A 25,423-nucleotide genomic window follows, 5' to 3' on the forward strand; every position below is an offset into this window, starting at 1 on the left:
TAGACCAACCCCACGAGCACCCCCGACACCTCCCAGCGAGCCCCATGACCCGTAGCGATGGCAACGACCTCGCCGGCGCACAGGTCCACAGTGGACCATCGTCCACCTAATTAGAGGCCTCCCCGAGCCTCTCCCTCCCCACCACTCGCCTCCACACGCTCCAAATCGACCCCCTGCACCTCCCACTCCTCTCCAGAAGCTCTCGAGCTCGAGATCAAGCTCGAGCTCCGCCACGGCAGCCCGCCGTCATCCGCCCGATACAGGCCTTCCCCGCTCCTCCTCCGCCCCGATATGAAACCGCCTTCCACCACTGACCATTTCCCCTCTTCTTCCCGCTTCATTTGCAGCCGGAATTGGTCAGAGCCGTCGACACCCGAGGCTCCTCCGCCCCATGATCTCATTGCCGGCGAACCAGGCCACCCCGGGGACCCTCTTCAGCTCCTCCCGGTCGGCGACTCGACGCAGAGCATGCCGGTGCCATCCATTTGCCCCACCGTGCCCCGCAGCGACACCGGTGAGCTCGCCTCCCTCTCTGGACCAAGGTTGACGACGACGGCCGTGGGCCCGTCGGTCAGCCTCACACTCTGACGGGTGGGCCCCACCCGTCAGGTTTAAAACGCACGCGCGCGCGTATCGGTTCGCTGCGTCGGCTGAAGGCGTATTTTGCCTTTACGCCTTCAACGTGGCGGCCTCGCATGGGCTGAATCCCCTCTGGGCCCGCTGCATTGTGGTTGTTCTGGCCCAGCAGGCACAGTGCCCCTTCTCTTTTTTCTTTTCTGTTAATCTTCAATAATTCCACAGATGAAATATTTATCCAAATGCAATAATTCCAACTCCTAAAATCTTAGAATAATCCCACCTATTTATTGGTGTAATTTTCGTACACATCCATTACACTTTCCTGTACTGTTCAAATTTAAATTCAAATTTGAGCAATAAAATCTCTGTTTGAAAATCCACTACTTTGTCCCCTAACTCCAAATCCAAAACAAAGAATTTTCCCATTCTTAGTTTTCTTCCTAGTATTTAACAAAAATAAGTTGACATTTGTTAGAGCACTTTTATTTTTGCCTTGTTGTGTTGCTTATTGTGATTGTTTCCGACGTTAGTTGACAAAGTAGACGGAGTATTTGGAGAAGGATCAGAAGACTTGAAGACTCTGATGAACCAGGCAAGCAACCCTTTGACCATGACACCCCTCTTGTTCATCGGTACCCTTTTTCCGATTGCATGATGATGAAATATGACGGTGGTAAACTTGTTGTGAACCACCACATGATGCATACCCCTACTTATGACTTTACCTTGTTCATGATTGCATTGTCAAGAGACTAGTTGATGCATAATGATGCATGTGTACCATGAACTCTTCATGGTTACATTCTTTCGAAAACCCCATCGGGTGCCCCTAATGCCCTTGGGAGATGTTGAACTATGGTCACCTGTCGGTGTCAAAATCGGCGGATCTCGGGTAGGGGGTCCCGAACTGTGCGTCTAGTCGGATGGTAACAGGAGACAAGGGACACGATGTTTTTACCCAGGTCCGGGCCCTCTTGATGGAGGTAAAACCCTACTCCTGCTTGATTAATATTGATGATATGGGTAGTACAAGAGTAGATCTACCACGAGATCAGAGAGGCTAAACCCTAGAAGCTAGCCTATGGTATGATTGCTGTTCGTCCTACGAACTAAAACCCTCCGGTTTATATAGACACCGGAGAGGGCTAGGGTTACACAGAGTCGGTTACAATGGGAGGAGATCTACATATCCATATCGCCAAGCTTGCCTTCCACGCCAAGGAAAGTCCCATCCGGACACGGGACGAAGTCTTCAATCTTGTATCTTCATAGTCCAGGAGTCCGGCCAAAGGTTATAGTCCGGTCATCCGGATACCCCCTAATCCAGGACTCCCTCAGTAGCCCCTAAACCAGGCTTCAATGACGACGAGTCTGGCGCGCAGATTGTGTTCGGCATTGCAAAGCGGGTTCTTCCTCCGAATGCTTCATAGAATATTTTGAACACAAGGATAGTGTTTGGCTCTGCAAAACAAGTTCCACATACCACCGTAGAGAGAATAATATTTGCACAAATCTAATCTGCTAACGTATTACGCAGCGTGACATCACGCCACAGCCAAGCCTTTATTCAAATCATTTTACTGTCCCACCTCAGTGCGTTTAGCGAGGCGGTTTCCTTGGCACGTCTTGTCAAAGTAGAGATTGTGTCCCCTTATTCCGGGATTCTCACCAATACGGGCGTGAGTAACCCAATCGTGCCTGTTGGTATGTCTCCTCAATCGAAGGCGAGTCCCAAATGGTCATGGGGAGGGCTCTTGGTATTCAACCTCTTTATAAAGAGACCAAGGCTCGACTCCTTTCTTTCTATCTCAATCAAATCCACCTCTCACCTTGAGTTCCAACACCCAAAGCTCCAGATTCAGGCGCTTCGTACCTCCGATGATGTCCGGCTCCGACCTTCAAGGCCGGTGGATGCCTTCCTCCGTTACGGAAGAAGACGTGCTAAAGCTAAGAGATGCCAGGTATCTAACCGGCGAAATCTCGCATAGGCTGCCTGCTCAAGGGCAGGTTATTCCCACTCCCAAGCCTGGTGAGAGCGTGGTGTTCGCGTGTCACTTCCTTCAGGGGCTAGGCTTCCCGACGGGCCCCTTCGTGAGGGGGATCATGTTTTATTACGGGCTGGAATTTCATGACTTAGCTCCGGAGTCCATCCTCCATATCTCATCGTTCATTGTCGTGTGCGAGGACTTCCTCTGTATTACTCCTCACTTCGGATTGTGGCTTAAGACCTTCAAAGTAGAGCCGAAGATGATCGAGGGGCAGCACGCAGAGTGCAGAGGTGCTGTTATAAGCAAGCATGCCAACGCTCCACGGCCCGAGGGCTCTTTTCAAGAGGAGTTCAGCTTATGGCAACAAGAGTGGTGTTATATCACAGCTCCCAGGGGCACCAAATGTGTGGTGCCACCTACCTTTCGCTCGGGTCCCCCACCACAGCTAGCGTCATGGGTCAATAAAGGGCTTAACTGGGGGTCGTCCAAGGACGTGCCCTTGTTGCAGGGCCGCGTTCGAGATCTCCTAGAAAGAGATATCAATCTGGCTGTAGTGACGCAGGTTATGTTGATTCGCCGCATCCTGCCCTGCAAACGTCGCCCCCTCCGCCTGTGGGAATTTAATCCGGAAGGACCACGAGCCCTCCAACATTTTGTGGGCGCGACACCCATGGAGATGTACAAATTGTTCTTCGGATCACAAGCAATATGTCCGGACTCGCCCGAGGACGCAGGTCTGAGCTGCAATCGCCCGGATACTCAAGTAAGTAGCCCTGTACCCGGACACGCTATCCGTATATTTATCATAAAATTGCCCTTAAAAGAGTTGTCCCTTAAACAAGAGTAGATAGCGAAAGCAAAGCTAATCAGGTGTCCGGTCCCCCCTCCCTGAGACTATGTCGGATCCCGTGTTAACCAGGATGCTGGAGGTTGTGCCTTTGGAAGAAGGCGAAGAGGGGAACAAGGAAGCTACCGCCTCCTCGAAGGAGGCTGTCAGGAAAGGAGGAATCGAGAATTCCTCTAACCAGGGGAAGAAGAGGACCGCCTCTGAAGACCCGGAGGCCATGGTCTCAAAGCGGGGGAAGAAATCTTTGTCAGAGGGTCCGGCGCCGGGGGGTGCCTCGATCGCATTGCGCCCCCAAGGGGATCAGCTCTCCACCGAGACGTAAGTAAAGAGGGGGGTTTTAAAATGAGGGACATCCCTGTTCTATTTCTGACGAAGATAACCAAAATTTTACCTTGTAATTCGGATCTCAGCCCTTCTCAGCAGAGCTCATCTTCAGGGGATCTTTGTCCGGAGATGATGGAGAGCGGAACGCCTCCCCCTGCCGTACCGCCTTGTGAGGCGGGCGACCCTGAGGTGTCGTCACGGAGGGTTTCTTCGAATCTGGCAGGGCCAGAAGGCAGTCGTATGGCCCCCCAAGGCCCTCCGTGTCCGGCCTTCGAAAAAGGCCATCGGACGAGTCCGGCACCGTCCAATGCATGGTCGGAGGAGCTGAAGGATCTTCTCGGGCGAGCGTCTATCTCAGAAGAACACCGTGCGTTGATGGATACGGTGATTGGAAGGATTTCATCCGCGGAGAGCGGGTTGTACGAGGCTGTCAGGAGTTTACTGACAGGTTTTGAGGTACGAGAAATGATGTACCTTTTGACAGATCCGCATATATAAGATGCGCCCTGTATAGATAGTAGCCCCTGAGACTCTGTGCGTTGTCAAAAATGACGGCGCGCTGAGGATCAGAATCCCAAGTATAATATGTCGCCTTTCCTATGTAGTTGGCGAAGTGTCCGGTGGCTAGCCGGACTGATGAATTTGCCGAGCTAAAGCCGCAACTTGACGTGGCATATGCCGACATCGCGCTTGTCAACAAGCGACTGGACGAGGCACAAGGTATGTAATTTCTCCGAAGACACCTGGTAAGAGGAGCTTCATGCCCGTACCTTACAACATGTGTGCTTGATGGAGATGGTGCTGCTGCCATGGAGAACCTTCGGGCGGAACTTGCCCGAGCCAAGGAGCAGGCCAGGAAAAGCGATGCGGCTGCCTTAAAGGCGGCTGAAGAGCTGAAAGCCGAACAGGCTGCTCACTGCCAAAGCAAGAAGGAAATGGCCGAGATGGATGTAAAGTTGAAGAATGCTGCCGACCGCTGCAAGCTTCTTGAAAAATAAGATCGGGTGGCACAGAAGGACCTAGAGAAGGTCACTACTATGGCCAAGGATACTCGCTCTGCGATGAGAGCTATGAAGGAGGAGCTACGTCAGGCCGGAGATATCACGGCTGGAAAGCCCTTTATGCTGCGAATGAAGTTCGGGGATCCTAAATATGCTCCGTTGGACCGGCAGTGGAGTGCGGCGACCACTTATCTGGACTTGGCGGCGAGTGCCGCGGACGCGGCCGAACACTTCCGCGATCAAAAGGACCACGAAGTGGAAAAGCTTTTTTGGTCGCAGTTCCACAATCTAGAGCGCCCACTTCCATTAACCGATCGTTTGGCCGCAAGGGCGGAGCTGAATAGGTTGTCCGCACTCGCCATGAAGTATGTCGTGAGTCATCTGTGGCCGAAAAGGCCCAAGCCGAAGAGTTATTTTAGCTTGGTGCAGCAGTTCCTCGGTGCGGTGCCGCACATTAATGCAATGAAGAGGTCAGCATGCATAGAGGGTGCGCAGATGGCTCTTTCCCGTGTCAAGACATACTGGGCGGAGATGAAGGCCATTGCTGTTGCATCCCAAGATTCGGGCGAGAGCCGAGTACCTGCCGAGCACTATTTTCAGGAAGTTCTGCAGGGCGCTCGTTTAATAGAGACGCAGTGCTCGAAGGATGTTATGTTCGAATAACATGTATTATTGTAAAACAATGTTTCGATGGAATATAAAAGCTTTTTATACTTGTGCCTTCAAGAATTAGAATACCTCCTGTGCGGTCGTTAATGTATATGTGTATATAACCTGAAAGATGGCAGTCTTCGGCTTCAGCCCCCACGCATATAATGCGGGGATGTTCGCAGAAGGCGCATTTTCACACTTGATCCAACGTCTTGGCCCTATTAAGGAGGTGATAGCACAGCGAACTAGGCAACCGGACTATAATGCTTTATCACTTTCACTTAGCCATAGGAGTTTGACAGTGGGGCTACTATATAGCCCCTAGGGGCACCGCGCTCACCCGAATTCGGGCGCATGTGTGCCTGGCCGGGAAACAGCCCTTCGTTAATGTGAAGGAATCCTAAAGATTCTGGCGGGTCATCGAGTGGTTGACCAGTCTCACACTATATCATGACAGTCAGTTTTCGGCTTTCTCTACTGAGGTGCTCGCCTGGCTGAACCGGGGCACAATCACAGTAGTTCTACTGGTGCCGCCTTAGCCGATAGAGCGGAACGTAAGGCAGCAAAACACAGGAGCCGGTCAAACCCAACATTTGACCAAAGACATGATTCGGAGCTGATGCATATAGGGCCAAACTCGCGACGTCGAACACTCCCTAAGGTATTCGGTATTTATGAAAACGGGCTGAACAACGCCCTTGGTAAGAAGCCCTGGTGTCCAGGTACGCGCAAAATTCTGACGTGGCCACATGCCAAGACGCCAGCCTCCTCCTCGATTATAACAAGAAAACGGGGGATGTGTATCAACAAGAGACAGTGCAAAAGGTTTATGCAGGGTCTTAATCTGAAAATAATCCTTGGAACAGGTCCCTACTGCACGTCTGCGCATGTGTCTCCGTTGTGCCGTATCCTGGACGGGTGTAGCACGGTGTTCATCTGTAAAAGAGAGGAACTTAGTTGAAAAAGATCGTGCTAAAATATATGTTATATTAAATAAACAAAGTATAATTCAGAAAATGGGTAGAATTGAGCTTTATTGTCTCTTGTTGTACACGCGCGGAGCCCCTTGTACGGGGGTATGCGGCTAGTAAGCCCTTGTATGTTTATGCCGGACTCGTCTAGCCATGTCCGGGGTCTGAACGACTTGTTTAGGTGCTTTGATTAGTGAAGCCAGTTTAGTGTGTGGCTGTCAAGGCAGCCGCACAGTCTTCCGCGCTCGAGGAACACTCGATATTTCCCTTTAATGAGATGATGCCTCGTGGACCGGGCATTTTAAGCATAAGGGATGCATAATGCGGTATTGCGTTAAAGCGGGCGAAAGCTTTGCGTCCCAGTAGTGCTTGATAGCTACTTGTAAATGGGGCGATGTGGAAGGTTAGCTTTCCACGGCGGAAGTTGTCGGGGGAGCCGAACATAACTTCCAACAGGAGAGAACCCGTACAATGGGTATCTGGGCCTGGCGTTACCCCTTGAAAGGAAGTGTTTCCATAGCGAATTTTTGTTGGGTTTATCCCCATTTTGCGGATTGTGTCCTGATATAGCAGGTTTAGACCACTGCCGCCGTCCATTAGGACTTGTGTAAAGTGGAGTCCGCCAATTATCGGATCTAATATCAAGGCAGTCCAGCCTGCGTTCTGGATACTTCTAGAGTAATCCTGATGGTCGAAGGTGATTGGTTTTAACAACCAGTGGCGGGACTCCTCTAGGACAGGCCGTATGGCGCGTATCTCTATAGGCGCCACTCTGTTTTTCCCTTTTGTCACGTGAAGTGAGTTTACTGTTTTGACTTCTTGTGGGAACTTCTTTTGTTCTCCAGTGCTCTGCTTGTGGGGTTCGTCATCGTCCTCGCTTGGTATGTCGAGCCCCTTGTGTTCGGTGTTGAGTTTGCCGGATTGCTTGAAGACCCAACAGTCTCTATGGGTATGGTTTGCAGGCTTCCCGGGAGTACTGTGGATTTGGCATATTTTGTCCAAGATTTTGTTTAGGTTAGGTAGCTCGTCCCTGTTATCCTTGAGGGGCAGCTTTTTATGATTATGCCGAGAGCTTTTGAATCTGGCGTTGACTGTTGTGCTCTTCGGGCTGTTTCCCTTGGTCCGGCGCTGGTCCTTGCTACGTCGCGGTTTCCCGTTTCCATCCCTAACTTTGGATGTACTTGGGTCGCTGGTACTACTTCTTGCCAACCAGCTATCCTCTCCTGCGCAAAAGCGGGTCATGAGGCTTGTCAATGCGGCCATTGTTCTTGGCTTTTCTTGGTCGAGGTGTCTGGCGAGCCATTCGTATCGAACACTGTGTTTGAAAGCTACTAAGGCTTCAGCGTCCGGACAATCGACTATCTGGTTCTTTTTAGTAAGAAATCTATTCCAGAGTTTCCGGGCTGACTCTCCGGGTTGTTGAGTTATATGACTTAGATCGTCTGCATCGGGAGGTCGGATATAGGTCCCTTGAAAATTTGCCCGAAAAGCATCCTCGAGCTCTTCCCAACTTCCGATGGTGTTTTCGGGAAGGCTTTTAAGCCAATGTCGGACTGGCCCTTTGAGCTTGAGGGGTAAGTATTTTATGGCGTGGAGGTCATTTCCTCTAGCCATGTGTATGTGGAGGATATAATCCTCAATCCAGACTCCAGGGTCTGTTGTTCCGTTGTATGCCTCTATGTTTACGGGCTTGAATCCCGCTGGAAATTCATGGTCCAGCACCTCATCGGTGAAACATAGAGGGTGTGCGGCACCCCTATATTTGGGTGTGCCGTGATGTTCGGATACTTGTTGTGTTGCATTGCTTACTAGAGCTTGCTTTCTTGGCCCGTAGATAGATCTGGCTGGGCCGTCTTTTTGATGCGAATCCTTGTGTGTATCGCATGCCGGCTTGTGTGCGGCGCCATTTGCCGCTCTATCTTGGCCATGGGGTTGTTTATCCGACCGGGTGTCTTCCTTATTTTTTGATTGCAAGGGCTCTAAGGCCGCCTCATCAAATTCTGGCAGTAATTTTCGCTTCGGATAGATCTTTGTGTGGCGACTGTCGCCGTATTTGTCTGCGGTGTTGAGTACTTTGCCCCATCTAATTCTGAGTGCATCTTCCGCTGTTTTGAGCTTCCGCTTCTGCTTTTTCAGGCTACGCGCAGTGGCGACGAGCCTTTTGTGGAGGTTCTTCTGCTCCAGCAACTTGTCCGGCGTGAGGTCGTATGGACTATTATCTTCGCCGGGGACGGGTTGTTCGGTTTGTTTACCCAAGTTGCCCTGTTCGGACGGTTGCTCGATGGCATGTTCGTCGTCCGCCGGTTTGCCCTGCTCTGTGGCTGGGTCTGTATGGCTGTTGTCTCTTTCAAGGTGGGGTTTGGAGCGGCGTTTACGCCGCCGCTTTGACTGCTTTTCGAGGGAACGATCCCTCGTTGCGTCCCTTTGTTCCTCGTCGTCGTTTCTTTTAGGTGTGTCCACCATGTATACATCGTGAGATGAGGTGGTTGTCAAGTGCCCTATAGGTGCTGGTTCCTGTTCGTCTCCTACATTGTCGTCCATACCGTCGATGTCTTTGGAGTCGAAGTCGAGCATGTCGGTTAAATCATCGACAGTGGCTACGAAGTGAGTGGTGGGTGGGCTTTGAATTTCTTCATCATACGCATCCCATCCTTGCTGACCATAGTCCGGCTAGGGCTCTCCTGATAAAGAGAGAGACTTTAGTGAATTCGGAATGTCATCGAAGGGCAAGTGTTGAGAGATGTCCGCGGCGGCGAACTACATGATCGGCGCCCAATCGGATTCGGTTGGCAGGGGCGCGGAAGGTTCGGAGTCCGGGGAGGAGTCCAGCACCTTGGAGTCACGGGCTTCGCAGAGGACAAGGCTGGTGTTCGGCTCGATCACCGTAGAGATTGCAGCCCCTGAGGCGGTGTTCAACCACCCGTCCTCGATTGGCGCAGTCGACTTTGAGCTAAGGGTCGGAGCGGACACTGGTGCGGCCTCCTGGGCACTGTTCGGCGGCAGAGCTAGATCATGCCCATCGTGACAGTGCGGCACGCTCGGCTGTGGCTCGAACCCGTCGAAGATCAAGTCTCCGCGGACGTCAGCCGTGTAGTTCAAACTTCCAAATCTGACCTGAAGGTCAGGGGTGTAGCTTTTGATCTGCTCCATATGGCCAAGTGAATTGGCCCGCAGTGCAAAGCCGCCGAATACGAAGATCTGTCCGGGGAGAAAAGTCTCACCCTGAATCGCATCGTTGTTGATGATCGAAGGAGCCATCGGGCCTAAAGATGACGACATAGAGGAACTCTCAATGAAAGCACCAATGTCGGTGTCAAAACCGGCGGATCTCGGGTAGGGGGTCCCGAACTGTGCGTCTATGCGGATGGTAACAGGAGACAAAGGACACGATGTTTTTACCCAGGTTCGTGCCCTCTCGATGGAGGTAAAACCCTACTCCTGCTTGATTAATATTGATGATATGGGTAGTACAAGAGTAGATCTACCACGAGATCAGAGAGGCTAAACCCTAGAAGCTAGCCTATGGTATGATTGTTGTTCGTCCTACGGACTAAAACCCTCCGGTTTATATAGACACCGGAGAGGGCTAGGGTTACACAGAGTCGGTTGCAATGGGAGGAGATCTACATATCCATATCGCCAAGCTTGCCTTCCACGCCAAGGTAAGTCCCATCTGGACACGGGACGAAGTCTTCAATCTTGTATCTTCATAGTCCAGGAGTCCGGCTAAAGGTTATAGTCCGGTCATCCGGACACCCCCAAATCCAGGACTCCCTCAGTTACATTCTTTCGAAAACCCCATCGGGTGCCCCTAATTCCCTTGGGAGATGTTGAACTATGGTCACCACTTGAGGAAGAAGTGATGTACCGAAGAGAGATTTTGGTGTGTGTGTAAAATGATGGATTAGATTTATGTGTGATTACCGTCCCAACCAAACATGTGCAACCACTCTACCCCTTTATGGTACAGGGCATTATTGATTACTTAGGCTGATACTAGCATGGTGCCCACATTACTAGTGACGGGGGTGACTTGAGGTCACTCTCGGACGGGATCGTGCTTGGATAGGCGGCCATGACTGTTTTCACAGGGCACGGGACACACCGTTGGTCCCTTCGTGTATGCGTGATAATGTGAAAAGGGCAGAGTCCCACAATCTTTTGCTTATACGAGAGGGCTGTGTATCAACGAGTGGACCCTATGTTAGTGTCGTCTAGGGAAAGGTAATGATCGGGTGCTTCCCCGAGTACTTGAGGTACTGCGGGATCGTGGATGACACGAAAGCTTCCCGGATCTTGTGGGTAAAGTGTGCAACCTCTGCAGAGTGTCAAACTATTCGAATAGCCGTGTCCATGGTCATGGATAGTTGGGAGGTGCTACTTAAACTATGTCCAGAAATTTTACAATCTCGGTGCATGTGTGTGTGGAAGAAAACTATTTGTGTCGAGGTGGTGACTTGACATGTTGAATGAGATGGCATTGATCCAAACTCTATTTATGTTGATATCTGTAACTTGTTCTCAAGGTTACCCATGTCCATTGATGCATATCTCACAAATTGATAGGACTTCTCAACTAGCGTGAAGCTAGGTAGCTTACTTGTTTTACAATTGCATTGTTACTCGAACCAAATCATGGGTTGCTTGCGAGTACATTCAAAGTACTCATTAGCTTGCCACTAGTTATTTTATTGGCCAGGCATGAAAGACAAGATATAATGAAGAGTACCTTGGTGACGGACATGCGAGCTAGGACGCTTTCTAGTCAGAATGCCTGTAGGGTTAAGGCAGATGGCATGGGTCCAAGTTATTGACGAAGATTTCCGCTGCAATGTTATACTCAAGACTTGACCATAATGGTCATAATTTATGTAAGACGGTATGTATGGATGTAAGACTCTTGTTATTCAGCTTATGTTTGTTCAGTGAGCATTGATCTCTGGGATCACTTTACACGTGCATTCGGTGATCACGACTTATGAGTCGGGGTCCCCACAGGTCACCAAATCACATAACTCATATAATATTATATCGTCATCGAACGTTAAGCATGCGGACCCTACGGGTTCGAGAACTATGTAGACATGACTGAGACACCTCTCTGGTCAATAACCAATAGCGGAACCTGGATGCTCATATTGGCTCCTACATACTCTATGAAGATCTTTATCGGTCGAACTATTATGACAACATATGTAATTCCCTTTGTCCATTGGTATGTTACTTGCCTGAGATTCGATCATCGGTATCTTCATACCTAGTTCAATCTCGTTACCGGCAAGTCTCTTTACTCGTTCCGTAATACATCATCCTGCAACTAACTCATTAGTCACTTTTCTTGCAAGGCTTCTTATGTTGTGTATTACCGAGATGGCCCAGAGATACCTCTCCGATACTCGGAGTGAAAAATCCTAATTTCGATCTATGCCAACTCAACAAACACCTTCGGAGATACCTGTAGAGCATATTTATAATCACCCAGTTACGTTGTGGCGTTTGATAGCACACAAGGCATTCCTCCGATATCCGGGAGTTGCATAATCTCATAGTCGAAGGAATATGTATTTGACATGAAGAAAGCAATAGCAATAAAACTAAACGATCAATATGCTAAGCTAAGGGATGGGTCTTGTCCATCACATAATTCTCCAATGATGTGATCTCGTTATCAAATGACAACTCATGTCCATGGTTAGGAAACCTTAACCTTCTTTGATTAACGAGCTAGTCAAGTAGAAGCTTACTAGGGACACAGTGTTTGTCTATGTATTCACACATGTATTTAGGTTTCCGATCAATACAATTCTAGCATGAATAATAAACATTTATCATGAATAAGGAAATATAAAATAACAACTTTATTATTGCCTCTAGGGCATATTTCCTTCAGATTTGGCACATATTCAGGTGGACGCTCATGCGGTGCATGGAAGTGTTGGCGGCCAGGTGTGGTCCTCACACAGGGCGATGCATGGGCTGGAGGGGCCTGAGCGCGCGGGGGGAGCTGAGACGAGTGCATTGCTCCGGTTGTTGCTTCCTTTGGTTGTGGACGTGTGGATGTGGGGACCAGCAGTTGCTTGGTGGAGCTCATCTCGGCTGGACATGGTGGGGATCTAGGTGGCTATGGAGGGCAAGGCTGACCTTTTGCGGCTTCCCAGGCGGCCAGAGTTGCCGGCTGCCTTGGGTGTCCCCGTCGGCATCTAAACAACCAGATCTGATGCGGCAGTCTTTGCTCCTCCTGGTGGTGTTGTCTCATAGTTGGTCGAAGGCACCACCAGACCATTGGCATCTCTGTCGACGTTGAGCTAGGGTTTGTGGGTTGTTTGGGGAGCTGTCCACGCGTTATGGTGTCAGTGTAAGGGTGGTGGCGGGGTTCCTGGTCCGTGCTGGTGGGTGATGTCCGGCGGCGCAGGTGTTTGGGGCTGACTTGGTCCGCGCTGGTGCAATCTTTTGCGTTATGGTCCTCTTGCTTTCTACCGGTTGGTGGCGTCGGTCTGGGTTTTCGCTCTTTGGGCACGATTGTATCATCGTTCGGATCGGCGTCGTTGATCTAAGATTTAGTGCCGCTCAAGTGGGCTTTGCGACTGCCATCGGTAGTCACTATGCTATCCACCGGGACCGACAGGGGATGCAGGTGTGGGCGTTTGACGCCGACCCAAGCTCGGTGGCTGATGCCAGGCTGGAGGTGAAAGGCGGTGCCTTTCAGTTCTACTATCAGGGTTGGGTGGTCATGATGGCGATGGTTGACGGTGCCTAGGGGCATGGATGCCGAGGCGGTGGTCCTGGATGGCGGGCTCCATGGTTGGCTTTCCGGCAGGCCCCTTGGTGGCTGCACCTCTTGGTCGTGTGGGCGGCAAGAGGTGTAGTACTGGGAGGCCCTGGTCTGCTCTAGCAGTGCTCAGATCTGGTGTGGATGAGTCGACCCTCGTCGCGGTGGTGATTGACACACCTCTTGTGGTGGTGGTGAGTGTCCGAGCGAAGGCTTTGCGTTTCTGGCGTCGGGGACGGCGATGCCCGTGGGTGTCACGTGCTTCTTGAAGACGTCGTCGTGGACCTCGTCCATGTGCCAGAGCGGCGGGTGAAAACTCTAGTCGTGGTTGGACTCGGCAACGGCGACGCTTCACGCCGTCATCTTCTTGAGGGCGTTGTCGTGGTGCTCAGGTGTCTTTTGTCGGGCCCTGGCTTGGTGTTAGGCTTGTTCTAGTTTCATGTTTTTTTTATCTTCTTTGTAAGTGGGTCTCCCCACGATAGTATCGTTCGGTTGTGTACATTATTGTGTGGTTGCTTTAGATATAAAGCGGGACGAAAGCTTTGAGGAGGAAGCTCTCGTCATTGATATTCCGCCTTGTGAGAGTGAGGACGGGGGGTGATGGCGCTAGGGAGCAGGAGCAAGGCGGGGCGGGGGCAGTGGTGCAAGCTGGAGGCGTGGCGAGGAGGTGCTTGAGAAGGAAGCGAGAGGTGGTGGAGGTGTGTAGGGTTCGCGGTGCAGACGGGGAACCCTCGCTTTGGAGGCGGGTGCAATAGCGAAAGAGAAGAATCGGTTCGCTGAGTCGGATTCATCCCAAAATCGTGTTTTTTCTTTGGGTCTGTCTAAGACACATCTAGATGTAGCATAGTTATGTCATATATAAGCTGATGTCCATTCTATTTATGGTCTTTTTTTCCCTAATTTTTTGTTTCTTGTTGCTGCATTATATATTTATGAGAGCTTAGATATAACATCCTTAAAAAACATCTAGATGTGAATTAGACGAACTGTTTTTCTTTTTCTTCGAAACCCTAAACTGCGTGCCTAAACGGTTAACAACGCTGGTGTCCGCCGCCGCTGCCGCCAGGAGCTTTAACTTGCACAAATAATAACAAGCCGCCAGCCTACAACAAGGTTCCATATACCACGCGTGCAACTGACGACGGCGTTCCGGCGGCCTGGTTACCAGCCTCCTCAGCCATGCACGTCGACCCGCCACCACCAGCTAACTCGCACCCGCCGGCGCCCGAGCCGTCCGGCTGGACGCGACAGCAGGACAAACTGCTGGAGCTGCTGCTCCTTCGCATGGAGTACCCGCAATGGGATCGCATCGCCGTGCACCTCGGCGACAAGACTCCGGACGAGGCGCGCCGGCGGTACGAGTCCGTGGCTGCCGAGCTGCGGCGCGTGCTTGAGGCGCCACGGGTGGAGACGCCGCCCGAGTGGGATTTGCAGCAGCCTGCTGGCCATGCGCTGACCGTCGGCCATGGTGAGCGGACCGGTGGAAAGGAGGATGCTGGCGCACCGGCAGATGGCGAGGCGGCGTCGGCAGGGGCCGGGGCTGGGGTTGGAGAGGGCACCGGCGCACCGGCGCGCTCGGCTGGCGGCGATATGCTGGGAGTGGGAGGGACGCGGAAACGTGGAAGGAAAGCGAAGGACTCTGCTCAGGAGAAAAACAGGGCCGTGCCGTGGACCCCAGACGAGCACAGGTACGTAATCTGTCGTGCTAGGAGACCTAATAATCCAGTATTTCTATTTCGCAAAAATAATAATCTAGTACGTATATCGCAATTGCCTGCCTGGTTAGTCTTTTTTTATGGAATTGGTTTTGAATTGGACCCGAATATCCAACTAATGTCGGATTTTTAAGCATGAGAAGTCGAACGTTTTTTAATAGCAACTTATGATCATTGAGGATGAAAAGTTTAATTAACGAGCACGGTGTCCTAGTTCATTTTTTGTCAGAAAATAGTATGCTTGTAAATTAAATTTGCCATCATTGCGTCAATATAAATTGCCATGAAAAACGCTCGATTTGCCATGCCTAAATCTGACATGAGATTTTTACAATTTCCATTTTAATTAGCTTGAACCCTTAGATGTTGTTTTATCACTAATTTCGAATTCTTGGCACAAGAATCAAACGAAGGAATTACACCCCTTGGTCCCGAGCCCCCGACCAATGCTGATTCACCTGAGTATCCGCAGGCTGTTCTTGGCGGGGATCAAAGAACACGGCGCAGGCAAGTGGCAGAAGCTGGCCCGGGAGTTCGTGCCGACGAGGAGCGCGTCCCAGATCGCGAGCCACTACCAAAAGTACAGCATCAGGCAGCAGAAGCTACGCCGCAACGAGTGCAAGCGGCCGAGCATCCATGACATCAACGACGATGACACACTGAGCCCTGCCGGCAAGCAGTCAGCTGCAGCTGTAGGCGAAGCTGGAGGTGGATGCTGACTCGTCAGGTGGAGACTACGGCCGTCTCCAGGAATTTAGGGCTCCGAGACAAAATGCAAAATGAGGCCCTAAACTTTGAAAATTGTATATTGTTTCCAGAAAATATTCTGATTTATTCATCGAACCAGATGGCAATACAAACAACACAAGAAGTAATAGAAATTATATCCATGTTCATAGAGCTTAGGCGAAACCACCGTCATTGCCCTTCTTCACCGAATCTGGACAAACCTTGTTGTAGACAGTCAGAAAGTCGTTGTGCCAAAGACCTCAAAAAAACCAATGCACCAAAACGACAACCGTCGCTGATGAAAAGAAGCATAGAACGGAAGGATCCAACCTGTTGATCCACGGACACAGACTAACTAAATCCAAGCCGATCCAGAACACAGACTAACAAAGACCAGGTCATCTTGATTCAAGGACACATGATGCTTCGTTGTGTTTCATTCAATCTGGGAATCGGGGGAAAACCCTTTTATTCAAAAAGAAAATCATTTTCTATAGATGTGATCAAACTTAACGAAGTTTGATGTTTTAAAAACCCAAAACTTCAATTAGGATGTAGTAATAATTTGCAGGCGTCCATCACTATGACACTTCGAGTTGGAATCATGTTCAGTCATCTAGCATATCGATTTTTACTGAGCAGACATTCTCGGATGCAGTTAACCATATATCAGAAAGTTTAGCAACTGCTGGCAAATTCAGAGAGGTTAGTATGGACTACGGAGGATTGCCACAAAGTAAAGAAAACTAATGTACAATTTTACTTCAAAAGTAACTGCAACATATCAGGTTACTAAGATAACCAAAACTCAGTAGACCACTGAACACAAACACATGGTGGCTAATTGGCCATGGCTGCACTTGGCCGATGTACATGCCACCATGCGCCTCAAAACACACACGCGCAGACTCTGCTACAATTTCTAAATCCAAGGTCCCCAGACAGTATCACGGCTTGCAACAAGATCCAGCTAGCAATAACACCATATTGAAGTCCTTGATCAGAAGCCGAAGAAACCAAGCTCGGTCGCCCTTTCCTTCTCGAACGTCTCGAAGTATTGGTATATGATGGTGACAGCGAGCAGTATACCGGTTCCTGAACCGATTGCACCCATGAAATCAGCTAGGACAGTCAGCGCGCCAATGCAGACTCCTCCAAATGCAGCAGCAGTGGGGATGTATCTGTTCAACTCCCTCTCCAAGTTTGACTCGCGATGGCCTGGCATCACCATTTGTTGTTCCTGTTCAGTTGCCAAAGTTAGAAGATTTCGGGTAGCTCTTGCGTAGTGATTATTCACGTGCAAAACCAACTATAAGCAGTAGATCAGTGCACATGACAGTTTTAGTTAACTAAGACTGTAGCTACAAATGGTACTCCCTCCGATCCATATTACATGTTTTAGATTTGTCTAGATACGCCCCTAGCATATTGACTGAAGCTTCTAAGCTCAGAAGGCAAATAATAATGGTAACAGATCTTGTACAAAAATATTAGATACACAAACTAATGGCACTGTAAACTAATATCCCTCAGAGATATTCTTGCAAACGAAGTCCCTTGAAGACTAATGTTATTGGTTCAATGATCTATAAAATCAGCTGTAGATTCTTCATTTGTTGTACTTCAAATGTATCGTATGATAAAGCTATATGGTGCCCATACTAAACATGTTACTGTTCAGACTTCAGAACAATACAGTGTAATACCATATATGATACTGTATTGTTTACTGAATCTTACAAAAACAATAAATGACAGATACAGATCCTGCATCATAGAGGAGGAAAGACCAGCCTTGTCTATGTAATTTCTTGTGGCATTCTATGGGTAAATGTAAAATACAAAATGGCATCGATCAGTAACATTTTGAATAAATTGCACAAACTACAATTTACAATGCAACAGAGCCAGTAACAGTAAGAAGTAGATGAAAGGACTTCACTTCCACTTGTTTAACGGGTAGGATATATGTCAAAGCATAATTAAAACTATATACAGCTAGAATTAGCAACTATATGCTATATGTACAAAGTGCATTTACCTTGAGCTGCCTAGCAACATCCCTCGCTGACGAACCCGAAACTTCAATCCATGTCTTTGAGAAGAGAGCGCAAGCTGACAGCATGAAGACCACATAGAACAGCGCATGGAATGGATTTGCGACAACATCAGCCAAACTGCATGGTTTCCAACATGTTCAGATAAGTACATCAAGAACAGTGTGTGTTGTGACGGAGTAAAAGAAACCAAAAGCATGATAAGAACAGGTAGGTGTTAATGTAAAAAAAAAACTAGTTATCCACCTTGATGGGGCAGTTACATAGTATGCAAGACCACCAACGGGGATAGAATGGCCTGAATACTCAGATTCCTTCCATATACCGAGAAGGTTAACCAAGAAGTTGCCACTGAACTTCTTGTAAAGAAGCTGCAATAGCAATAAAAACGTGTTAGCACTTTCACATACATACAGCAATTTAGAACAAAAGCACTGGAATCAAAATTAGTACCTGAGATATAAAGTAGAGGTTGGTAATCAGTGCAGAGTGCAGAATGATGGGCATATTTGATGTGTAAAACAGTTTAATTGGATATGAACCCTGCTGCCCACGGGCATTCCTTGATCTCACTGGAAGCACAACACGGAAGCCTTGGAAATAGATAACAATGAGGAAGACCAGGACAGTAGCAAGTAAGTTGGTCACGTTTGGAAGATTCTGGCGGTAGAAAGCCTCCCGTAGGGCACGGACTTTGTCAGTTCTGGTAATCAACAGATGGAACAATCCAATGACAGCCCCTTCAAATTCAGCACCACGTCCGCTGTTGATGGTTGTGGGGCTAAACGCCTTCCAGATGATATTCTCACTGTATGACAAAAGTTTACCATGAGCCAAGGAATCACAGAGCAATATTTTAATGACCGAAGAGAAATAAAACTCAGTAAGGTTACCAGATGTTGGTAGCGATGAATAGAGAGATGCCAGAACCCAAACCATATCCTTTCTGGAGAAGTTCATCCAGACAGATGACAATGATGCCAGCAAAGAAAAGCTGAAGTATAATGAGAATAGCATTCCCTGTTCCTAGTTGGCTTACACTGCCATACATTCCAGACAAGACATATGCCACAGCTTCTCCAATAGCAATCAGGATACCAAGCAACTTTTGTGCACCATTCCTGAGTAAGAAAAGGTACCATGCATAAGAAGACCAACATCGGATACAGGAAATAAGAGTGAGGAATCTTGAATTAGTTCCACTGGTTATTCCTTGAATAGATGTTAGACTTTGTACTGATCAGATTATGGAAACATAATCAATGAATAGTACTCCCTCCGTCCGGACAAGTGGATGTATCTAGATGTATTTTAGTTGTAGATACATCTATTTTTAATCATTTCTCCGACAAGTATTTTGGGATGGAGGGAGTATACAACAAGGAGATTTTGCCATTTTAGTACTTACAGAAGTGCACGATCCTCTCTCACACTGTTGTCAACTTCAATGATCTTTGATCCTACCAGAAGTTGCATCACCATTCCAGATGTCACAATTGGAGTGATACCCAGCTCCATAACAGTACCACGGTTTGATGCAAGAATAGCACGCAACCAGTAGAAAGGGTCAGCTCCAGTAGTTGAATGGATGCCATAGAGCGGGAGCTGGCTGCACACTAGGAAAATGAAGAGGGAAATAACAGTGTAGATGAGTTTTTCTCTGAAAGGAATTCTCCTATCAGCACTCTGTACTTCCGGTAAGAAACCCAGAAAGGGCCTGACAAGATGCAGCACTCTAAAACCGCCAGCCATGGTCCTGTGTTGAGGAAAAGAAAAATAAATCAACATTTCTCAATGCAAACAGAAAACTGAAGTACAAAGTAATCTGGGAAACTTAATGAAACCCTCAACTTGGTAGAACTAATATAGCATCACAGGCAACAATTGATTATGATTAAGTTAAGAAGAGTCTATTTGACTGGAACACAAGTGAAGCTACCAACATTGTAACATATATTCAGGGTACGGTAAGATTAAAATTCAAGGTAAAACACAGAGTTCAGTTTAAATCATCACAGGAGTCTTGATTCAAAATGCGCAGGCAGGATCTATGTTTGCTACATCGAATAATCATAATTCTAAATCACAGATAATTGGGCGAGCGATCTGCATCATACGAGCAACCGCTTGCTAGAACCAATCTGCATGAAATAAAGCATATGATTCGCAAATATCTGAATTGTTCTCCTGTTCATCTCAGTAACGTACAGAGATGAATCACGCACCGGATAATTGGTCGGAGAAAACTAGTACTCCGTCCGTCCCAAAATAAGTGTCTCAACTCCGGTACAACTTTATACTAGGGCCGGAGGGAGTAGTAGTTAGCCACTGTAATTTTCACCAATGACAAATATGAAGGCTAACAACTCATATTGTTATGATGACTACTTAGCACGCAATGATCGTCAGCCTAGAATCCCGACGAATGAGAAAAGCCTGGATGCCAGATAAATTTAGCAAATATGGGCTCTGCAATTCTTACATACCACCGAACCAGCGGCATGTCCCGTCATGCCGCGTCCAGCACTGGCAAACAATCAAACCAATCGCCACGAAATCACAATTCTAACTAGCAACGAGCCGACGACTGAATCTGAAACTCTGAAACTGCTTGCTGGAGATCCAGGCGGGAGCGGGAGAGCGAGGAGGCATTAGCAAGCGGCCTTACCTGGCGGACGGGAGACCCGACGCCGAGGAGAGAGGAACGCTGTTCGCCGCCGCCGCCGCCGCCGCGGTTGACGAGAGGGCGTGAGACCCAAGGCCGAGGAAGGAGGGAGGGAGATGCCGAGGAACACGAGACGAGAGTGCAGGAAGAGGAGCGCGTGGGTTTTAGAGGGAGAAGCACGGGAGCAGCAGGTGGGGGGACGAGGCGGGACAGCGGGTCGTTGGCCCTCTGAGCCGTCGGATCGGGAGCCGACGCCTCGGATGGGGTCCTGTGACGTGGAGCAGGTAGTAGTGCTAACAGAAAGCTCGCTGTCGCGTCTTCCGCGAGGACAAGGGTGAGTAAAAGGCACGCTTTACGGTTGAGGGATGATGTGGCGGCCGGACCCCAGTTGTTAGGATAGAGTTTCTGCTGGACTTTGTGCTCCACGTGGCTAAGCACATTTGTCTGTACTTTTGTAACATAACAAAAAAAATGTTTGAAGTGAAAAGTAAATAACATAATGAATGAAAGATCCACTGTAGCGAAAATTCGTTTCTGATCCCGGGCTCAGATGCTCCCGAAATCCACACCACAAGTTGGCATGTGGATCTGTGCTACCGTGTGTATTTAACGACCATATATCCCCGTATTAGGCCAGCGCAGGCGAGCAATGAATGCGATGATAGGTCGTACTGTATACGCGGATCAGGTAGTCGTTTCACGGCTCAGCCTCATTTCTGTGCCCGCCTGAGCCGTGCACGGCGCCTGACTCACAAACGGCCACCGGATGAGACCGTATTAAATGCCAACTCCCAGCCTCTCGCCCCTAGAACCAGGTACTACTCCAGAGATGAAAATTTACCTGCTCTGTTTGGTGTCGGGGATTGCATGCATGGACCAACCAGCGGCGTGTTAAAGAGGGCGCAGTTAGAAAGCTAATTTCAGAGATCTTGACTATCAGTCTTGATAGTCAAGTGGCCAATATTTGCATGATATCTGTATATAAAACTGCCAATCAACCTTGAGTTAATTGGCCTTGTGTACACAATTGCGATTACGTGAAATCTATACAAGTGTACTCTTGTATCGATGGATTAAGGGACCACAAACTTGCCGAGATAACCAGCATATGAAGTGGCTATCCGACCACAAATGCCAACTTCTGTGTCTTAAAAAACCAGTAAACTAGAAGCAGCACTGCGGGTCTTGGCTGTCGAGCAAAAGTATGGAACTACACAAGGACTTGAGACCTGGCTGCACGGCGGGAACATTTGAAGCGAGCGCTGTTGCTCAGGCCACAATCACAGCCTTCCAGTAGCTCGAGATCTTCGTCACATATTAATATTGGTGCCATTTCTGGACAGTCCAAAAGCATCTTAGAGCTAAGAAACCCTGCAATTATCCAAGTCTGATATATCCTGGACTGTTTTCCAATAAACCTTCCTGTCCTGGTGTCATAATATCTGGCCACTTGTCATCTGAGAGCCTCTTTTCCACAGCTTGAACAGCCCTCCTTGCCAAGTCAGGCCTACCCATCTTGATACAGACTAGGGTGAACTGAATTATACACAAACAAATAATTATTGCAAATATAATACTAAAACAATAAGCAAAGCAAGAAAAATTAATAGAGAAACTATACCTACCATAGCAATGTAGGTCAGGATCCAGCATTATGATACAATCAGGGCCTGACAGCAATAAAGAAAATCATATACGAGCACTCAAATGCCGAAACATACTTTTTTGCAAGAGAAATATGAAAAGAATACAACATGATCAATACTAGCAATGAATTTTGATTAACATAAGTAAAGACTTGTCATGGGGCCAAAAGAGTGCTACCTAGAATATTAGAAGCAAGTGACCAAAAATTCAATTCGGTGCCCGGGCTGATATACACCCGGTGAACAGTAAAACAAATAAATAAGCAAAATAAATAAAATAAATGTGATTTTTTGTGGCGCAAGATGCTCAAATGTGTGATGTTTGTGCAAAATTCCGTATTGTTTGGGCATTCGTGGAGCTCGTGGCAAAGATAAAATGGGGTGTGAACAGTTTTGTTTTCAAAAGTTTCTCCGACACCCGAAATTTATCTTTTTTGCCACCAGCTCCTCAAATGTCCAAATAACCCAAAATTTTGCACGAACATCACGCATTTGAGCATCTTGCACCACAAAAAGATTCAAAATGTTTTGATTTTTTTTGCTTTTTTACTGTTCATGCCCGAGGTGCAGAATAGACGCTTCCGCAAGTGATGCTTATTTGTAATTTGGAAGAGAGATTCAGTTCTTGTGCAAAACATAATAAGAAGCACCAGAATCTGGAAATTCCGCAAACTGAATACATATATGGCACGGAGAAGAAATTTCAGGTGCTTACGTGTTTTTGGTTTTGCGACCAGTGATAATACGCATTCCTCGTACTCCAGAGCAGGATAGGATATCTTGAGAGTCATATTTGCGAATTAGTCATCCCATTTGGTTTCAGTGAGGTTCAGGATACCCTCTGCTTGCTTTTGAGTAGCTAAAGAGGATAAAATCGCCCAGAGATTTCCAAGAGAAAAAAACCTGAAGTCCATGTGAGCTGGTTGTAGGTTTCCTCTAAGGAATCCAGTCTGCAAGCCAGGCTGGGATTTTACTCTGGGTAGATGTTGAACTAATTGATAGCATCATGTGAATACTCCTCAGTCTTGTAGCGATAAATCTCATTTATCTTCTTCATATCAACCCAATAGTACTCTCTTACGTGAAAGGATAGAGCATTGAGCCTGTTCTTGATAACACAGATTAAGTTCTTAGATCCATCACCTGTACTAACCATTTCACGGGCACAGCGCAAAGCACGATAGAACAGAGCCTGTGAAAAAAAATCCTGTTAGTTTCCCTACGAGAATACTCTCTTTAAACAGTTTATTCCTATGTACTTCTGAGCCTCACATCTACGTGAATTGTCAAACTACGATGGTCATTCCATTTGAGTTGCCAGTTCAGATTTTTTATTAGAACAGAACAAGTATCCTTTTACCCCATAAGGCCATAAATACCATGCGATACTTGGTTATATTAAGATCAAATGTCCAAGATTAGCCTGCCTGGATCTCAAGAGGATGTCCATGGATTCCCATCCTCCAACCAATCATGCATGATCCATCGGTGACCAACAACGTAGGAAACTGTCAAATCCATCAGACAAGCATAAATTCAGGATTAGTCTGATGCCTGTCTGCACATCAACCCTTTCTTGTAGTGCATAGTCTCCGGTGATGTTACCATATGCCCTCAGGAGAATTATCCACCAAATCCCTGAGAAAATATAATTTGGAATGAAAATCAGTGAAAACAAAACTTGCCATCAAAGGTATAACACAGGCACACCCACTGACCCACCCAACATACTCACCAGAGTTGACAGGTGCTACCCGCTCAATGGCTGATTCTCCAAAATCAGGGTCAATAATCTCCTCAAATGCCTCATACTTTATATCTAAAGGCATGGATCGAACTTTAAAACTAGCAGGCATCAACCCCTGATCAGGACTGCAGCAATCCACTGTCTTCTCCCAACTCTAAAAAGGTACAAAAAGAGAGATAAATAGGTACTTCCAGAAACATTGCTCGCAACTTAGATATTCAAGGAATGCTATCCAGGACAAAGAGAAAATCAACCGAGCAACCGCAGACTATCTCCTGCATGCACTTTGTCCTCTCGGCATTGAGTCTGCTCTTACCATATCTCTAATTCCGAAGCCGATCTCCCAGGAATACAAATTGTAGAAGTCATACACCTCACCAAGACACCAAGTGAATCAAAACTGAAACCAAGTGCCGGACGTATAACACTCTCTGTAGGCTCCTCTGCATACTTGTGAATTGACTGCTCCTGAGCACTCATCCGCGATGGGCACGGTGTCCGGTCTGGAGGTGCACTTCCCAGCCATAATCTGAATTTTTCCCAATCGTACATATTCAGTATATTGTTTCAACCTCAACAAATTTAACAGTATAATGACTGGGCGTTCTGACAGTGAAACCAAGTTACCATTAAGGATCAGATGCAAGAATGTCTAAGCCAACTAGCTCATATGGACATCTAGTACAACAATTTCCTAACAAAATAATTTATACAGCTGAACGGAAAACAGTATAGTTATTTAGCGGGTAAGATTTGGGTTCAGACCTTTTTGTTCACCCGGGGGCCTCTGGGTGGACTCTGTCTGTAGACTGCACCGACCGGAGATGCATCCGCACGCCGTCGAACTCCACCTCGTCCTTTGTCAAGGTCATCGCCGCCGACTCGCTGACCGCGACCAGACCCAGCATTTGAGTATGCAGGTTCGGTACGGTTGGCTTCGCTTGTCGGCAACAACACCAGAGGAACCGGATCTGGGAGGTCGAGGCTGTCAGCGAACTCCTCTGGCAGCAGGAACCTGAAAAAAGAAGGTAATGGTGGACGCCCAGGCCCGTCCCCTTGCCGCCGGTTCACAGCGAGCGCCGCCGCCAGGACCCGCTCACTTCAACACGAAGGCGATAATGGTGTTCTTAGGGGAAGAGAGTGCTACACCCACGAACGACAAACGGCTCGGTTTTTCTCGCGTCTGCCTCCTGATCTGATCCCTGGCTCGGTAATTCTGCTAACGCTCTGGTCCACGGACCAGGACGGCCGCGCGCGTCCTCCGTCTCGCCCATACGATTCAGGCCCACAAACAAAGCACTGTTTGCTACCGTATATCACCGTGCGGCCCTTTTCCACGACCTCGAGTCAGACGCGCCAGTGCAATTTATTCGCATCCCGAGACATGAATGTACGATGACGATTTCAGGAGCATCTCAGCTCGGGCACCGAATCGCCGCTTCCCCACTGTAGTCTTCATTAATGATAGAAGTGGGGTACATATATCCAGACCAAAGCCCAATGACGTACGCATTCTGCTCTACATGCACACGCATAAATCACTCATCTCAACCCCCTCCACAACCCAACCACAACTCCCTCCCAACCCCGCCCCCACCCACCACACACGTGCGCACGCGCACACACACACGCCACCACTACCACCACCTCGCCACCACCGGAGGAGCATCATTCGAAGCCCGTGTCGGCCCAGGAAGATGGCGATGGGGCGCCCCGGCTAGCTCCGTCTCCAAC

At 48.3% G+C, this 25,423-nt stretch overlaps 1 protein-coding gene and 1 pseudogene across 1 annotated transcript; both read right to left on the reverse strand.

The window, feature by feature from the left end:
• Positions 1–16,260: 16,260 nt before the first annotated feature.
• On the reverse strand, positions 16,261–20,418 carry LOC119291224 (protein transport protein Sec61 subunit alpha-like). Its single transcript, XM_037569945.1, has 7 exons — positions 20,300–20,418; positions 19,040–19,387; positions 18,525–18,752; positions 18,085–18,439; positions 17,878–18,002; positions 17,616–17,751; positions 16,261–16,814 (listed from the first exon to the last, which is right to left on the reverse strand). The coding sequence occupies exons 2-7, from the start codon at positions 19,381–19,383 to the stop codon at positions 16,575–16,577; spliced, it is 1,428 nt and encodes a 475-aa protein (XP_037425842.1). The 5' UTR covers positions 19,384–19,387; positions 20,300–20,418; the 3' UTR covers positions 16,261–16,574.
• A 1,183-nt stretch (positions 20,419–21,601) lies between these two features.
• LOC119291225 lies at positions 21,602–24,871 on the reverse strand (annotated as a pseudogene).
• Between the last annotated feature and the right edge of the window lie 552 nt (positions 24,872–25,423).

This window comes from Triticum dicoccoides, chromosome 4B (genome assembly GCF_002162155.2).
Source record: "Triticum dicoccoides isolate Atlit2015 ecotype Zavitan chromosome 4B, WEW_v2.0, whole genome shotgun sequence".
NCBI classification, from domain to species: Eukaryota; Viridiplantae; Streptophyta; class Magnoliopsida; order Poales; family Poaceae; genus Triticum; species Triticum dicoccoides.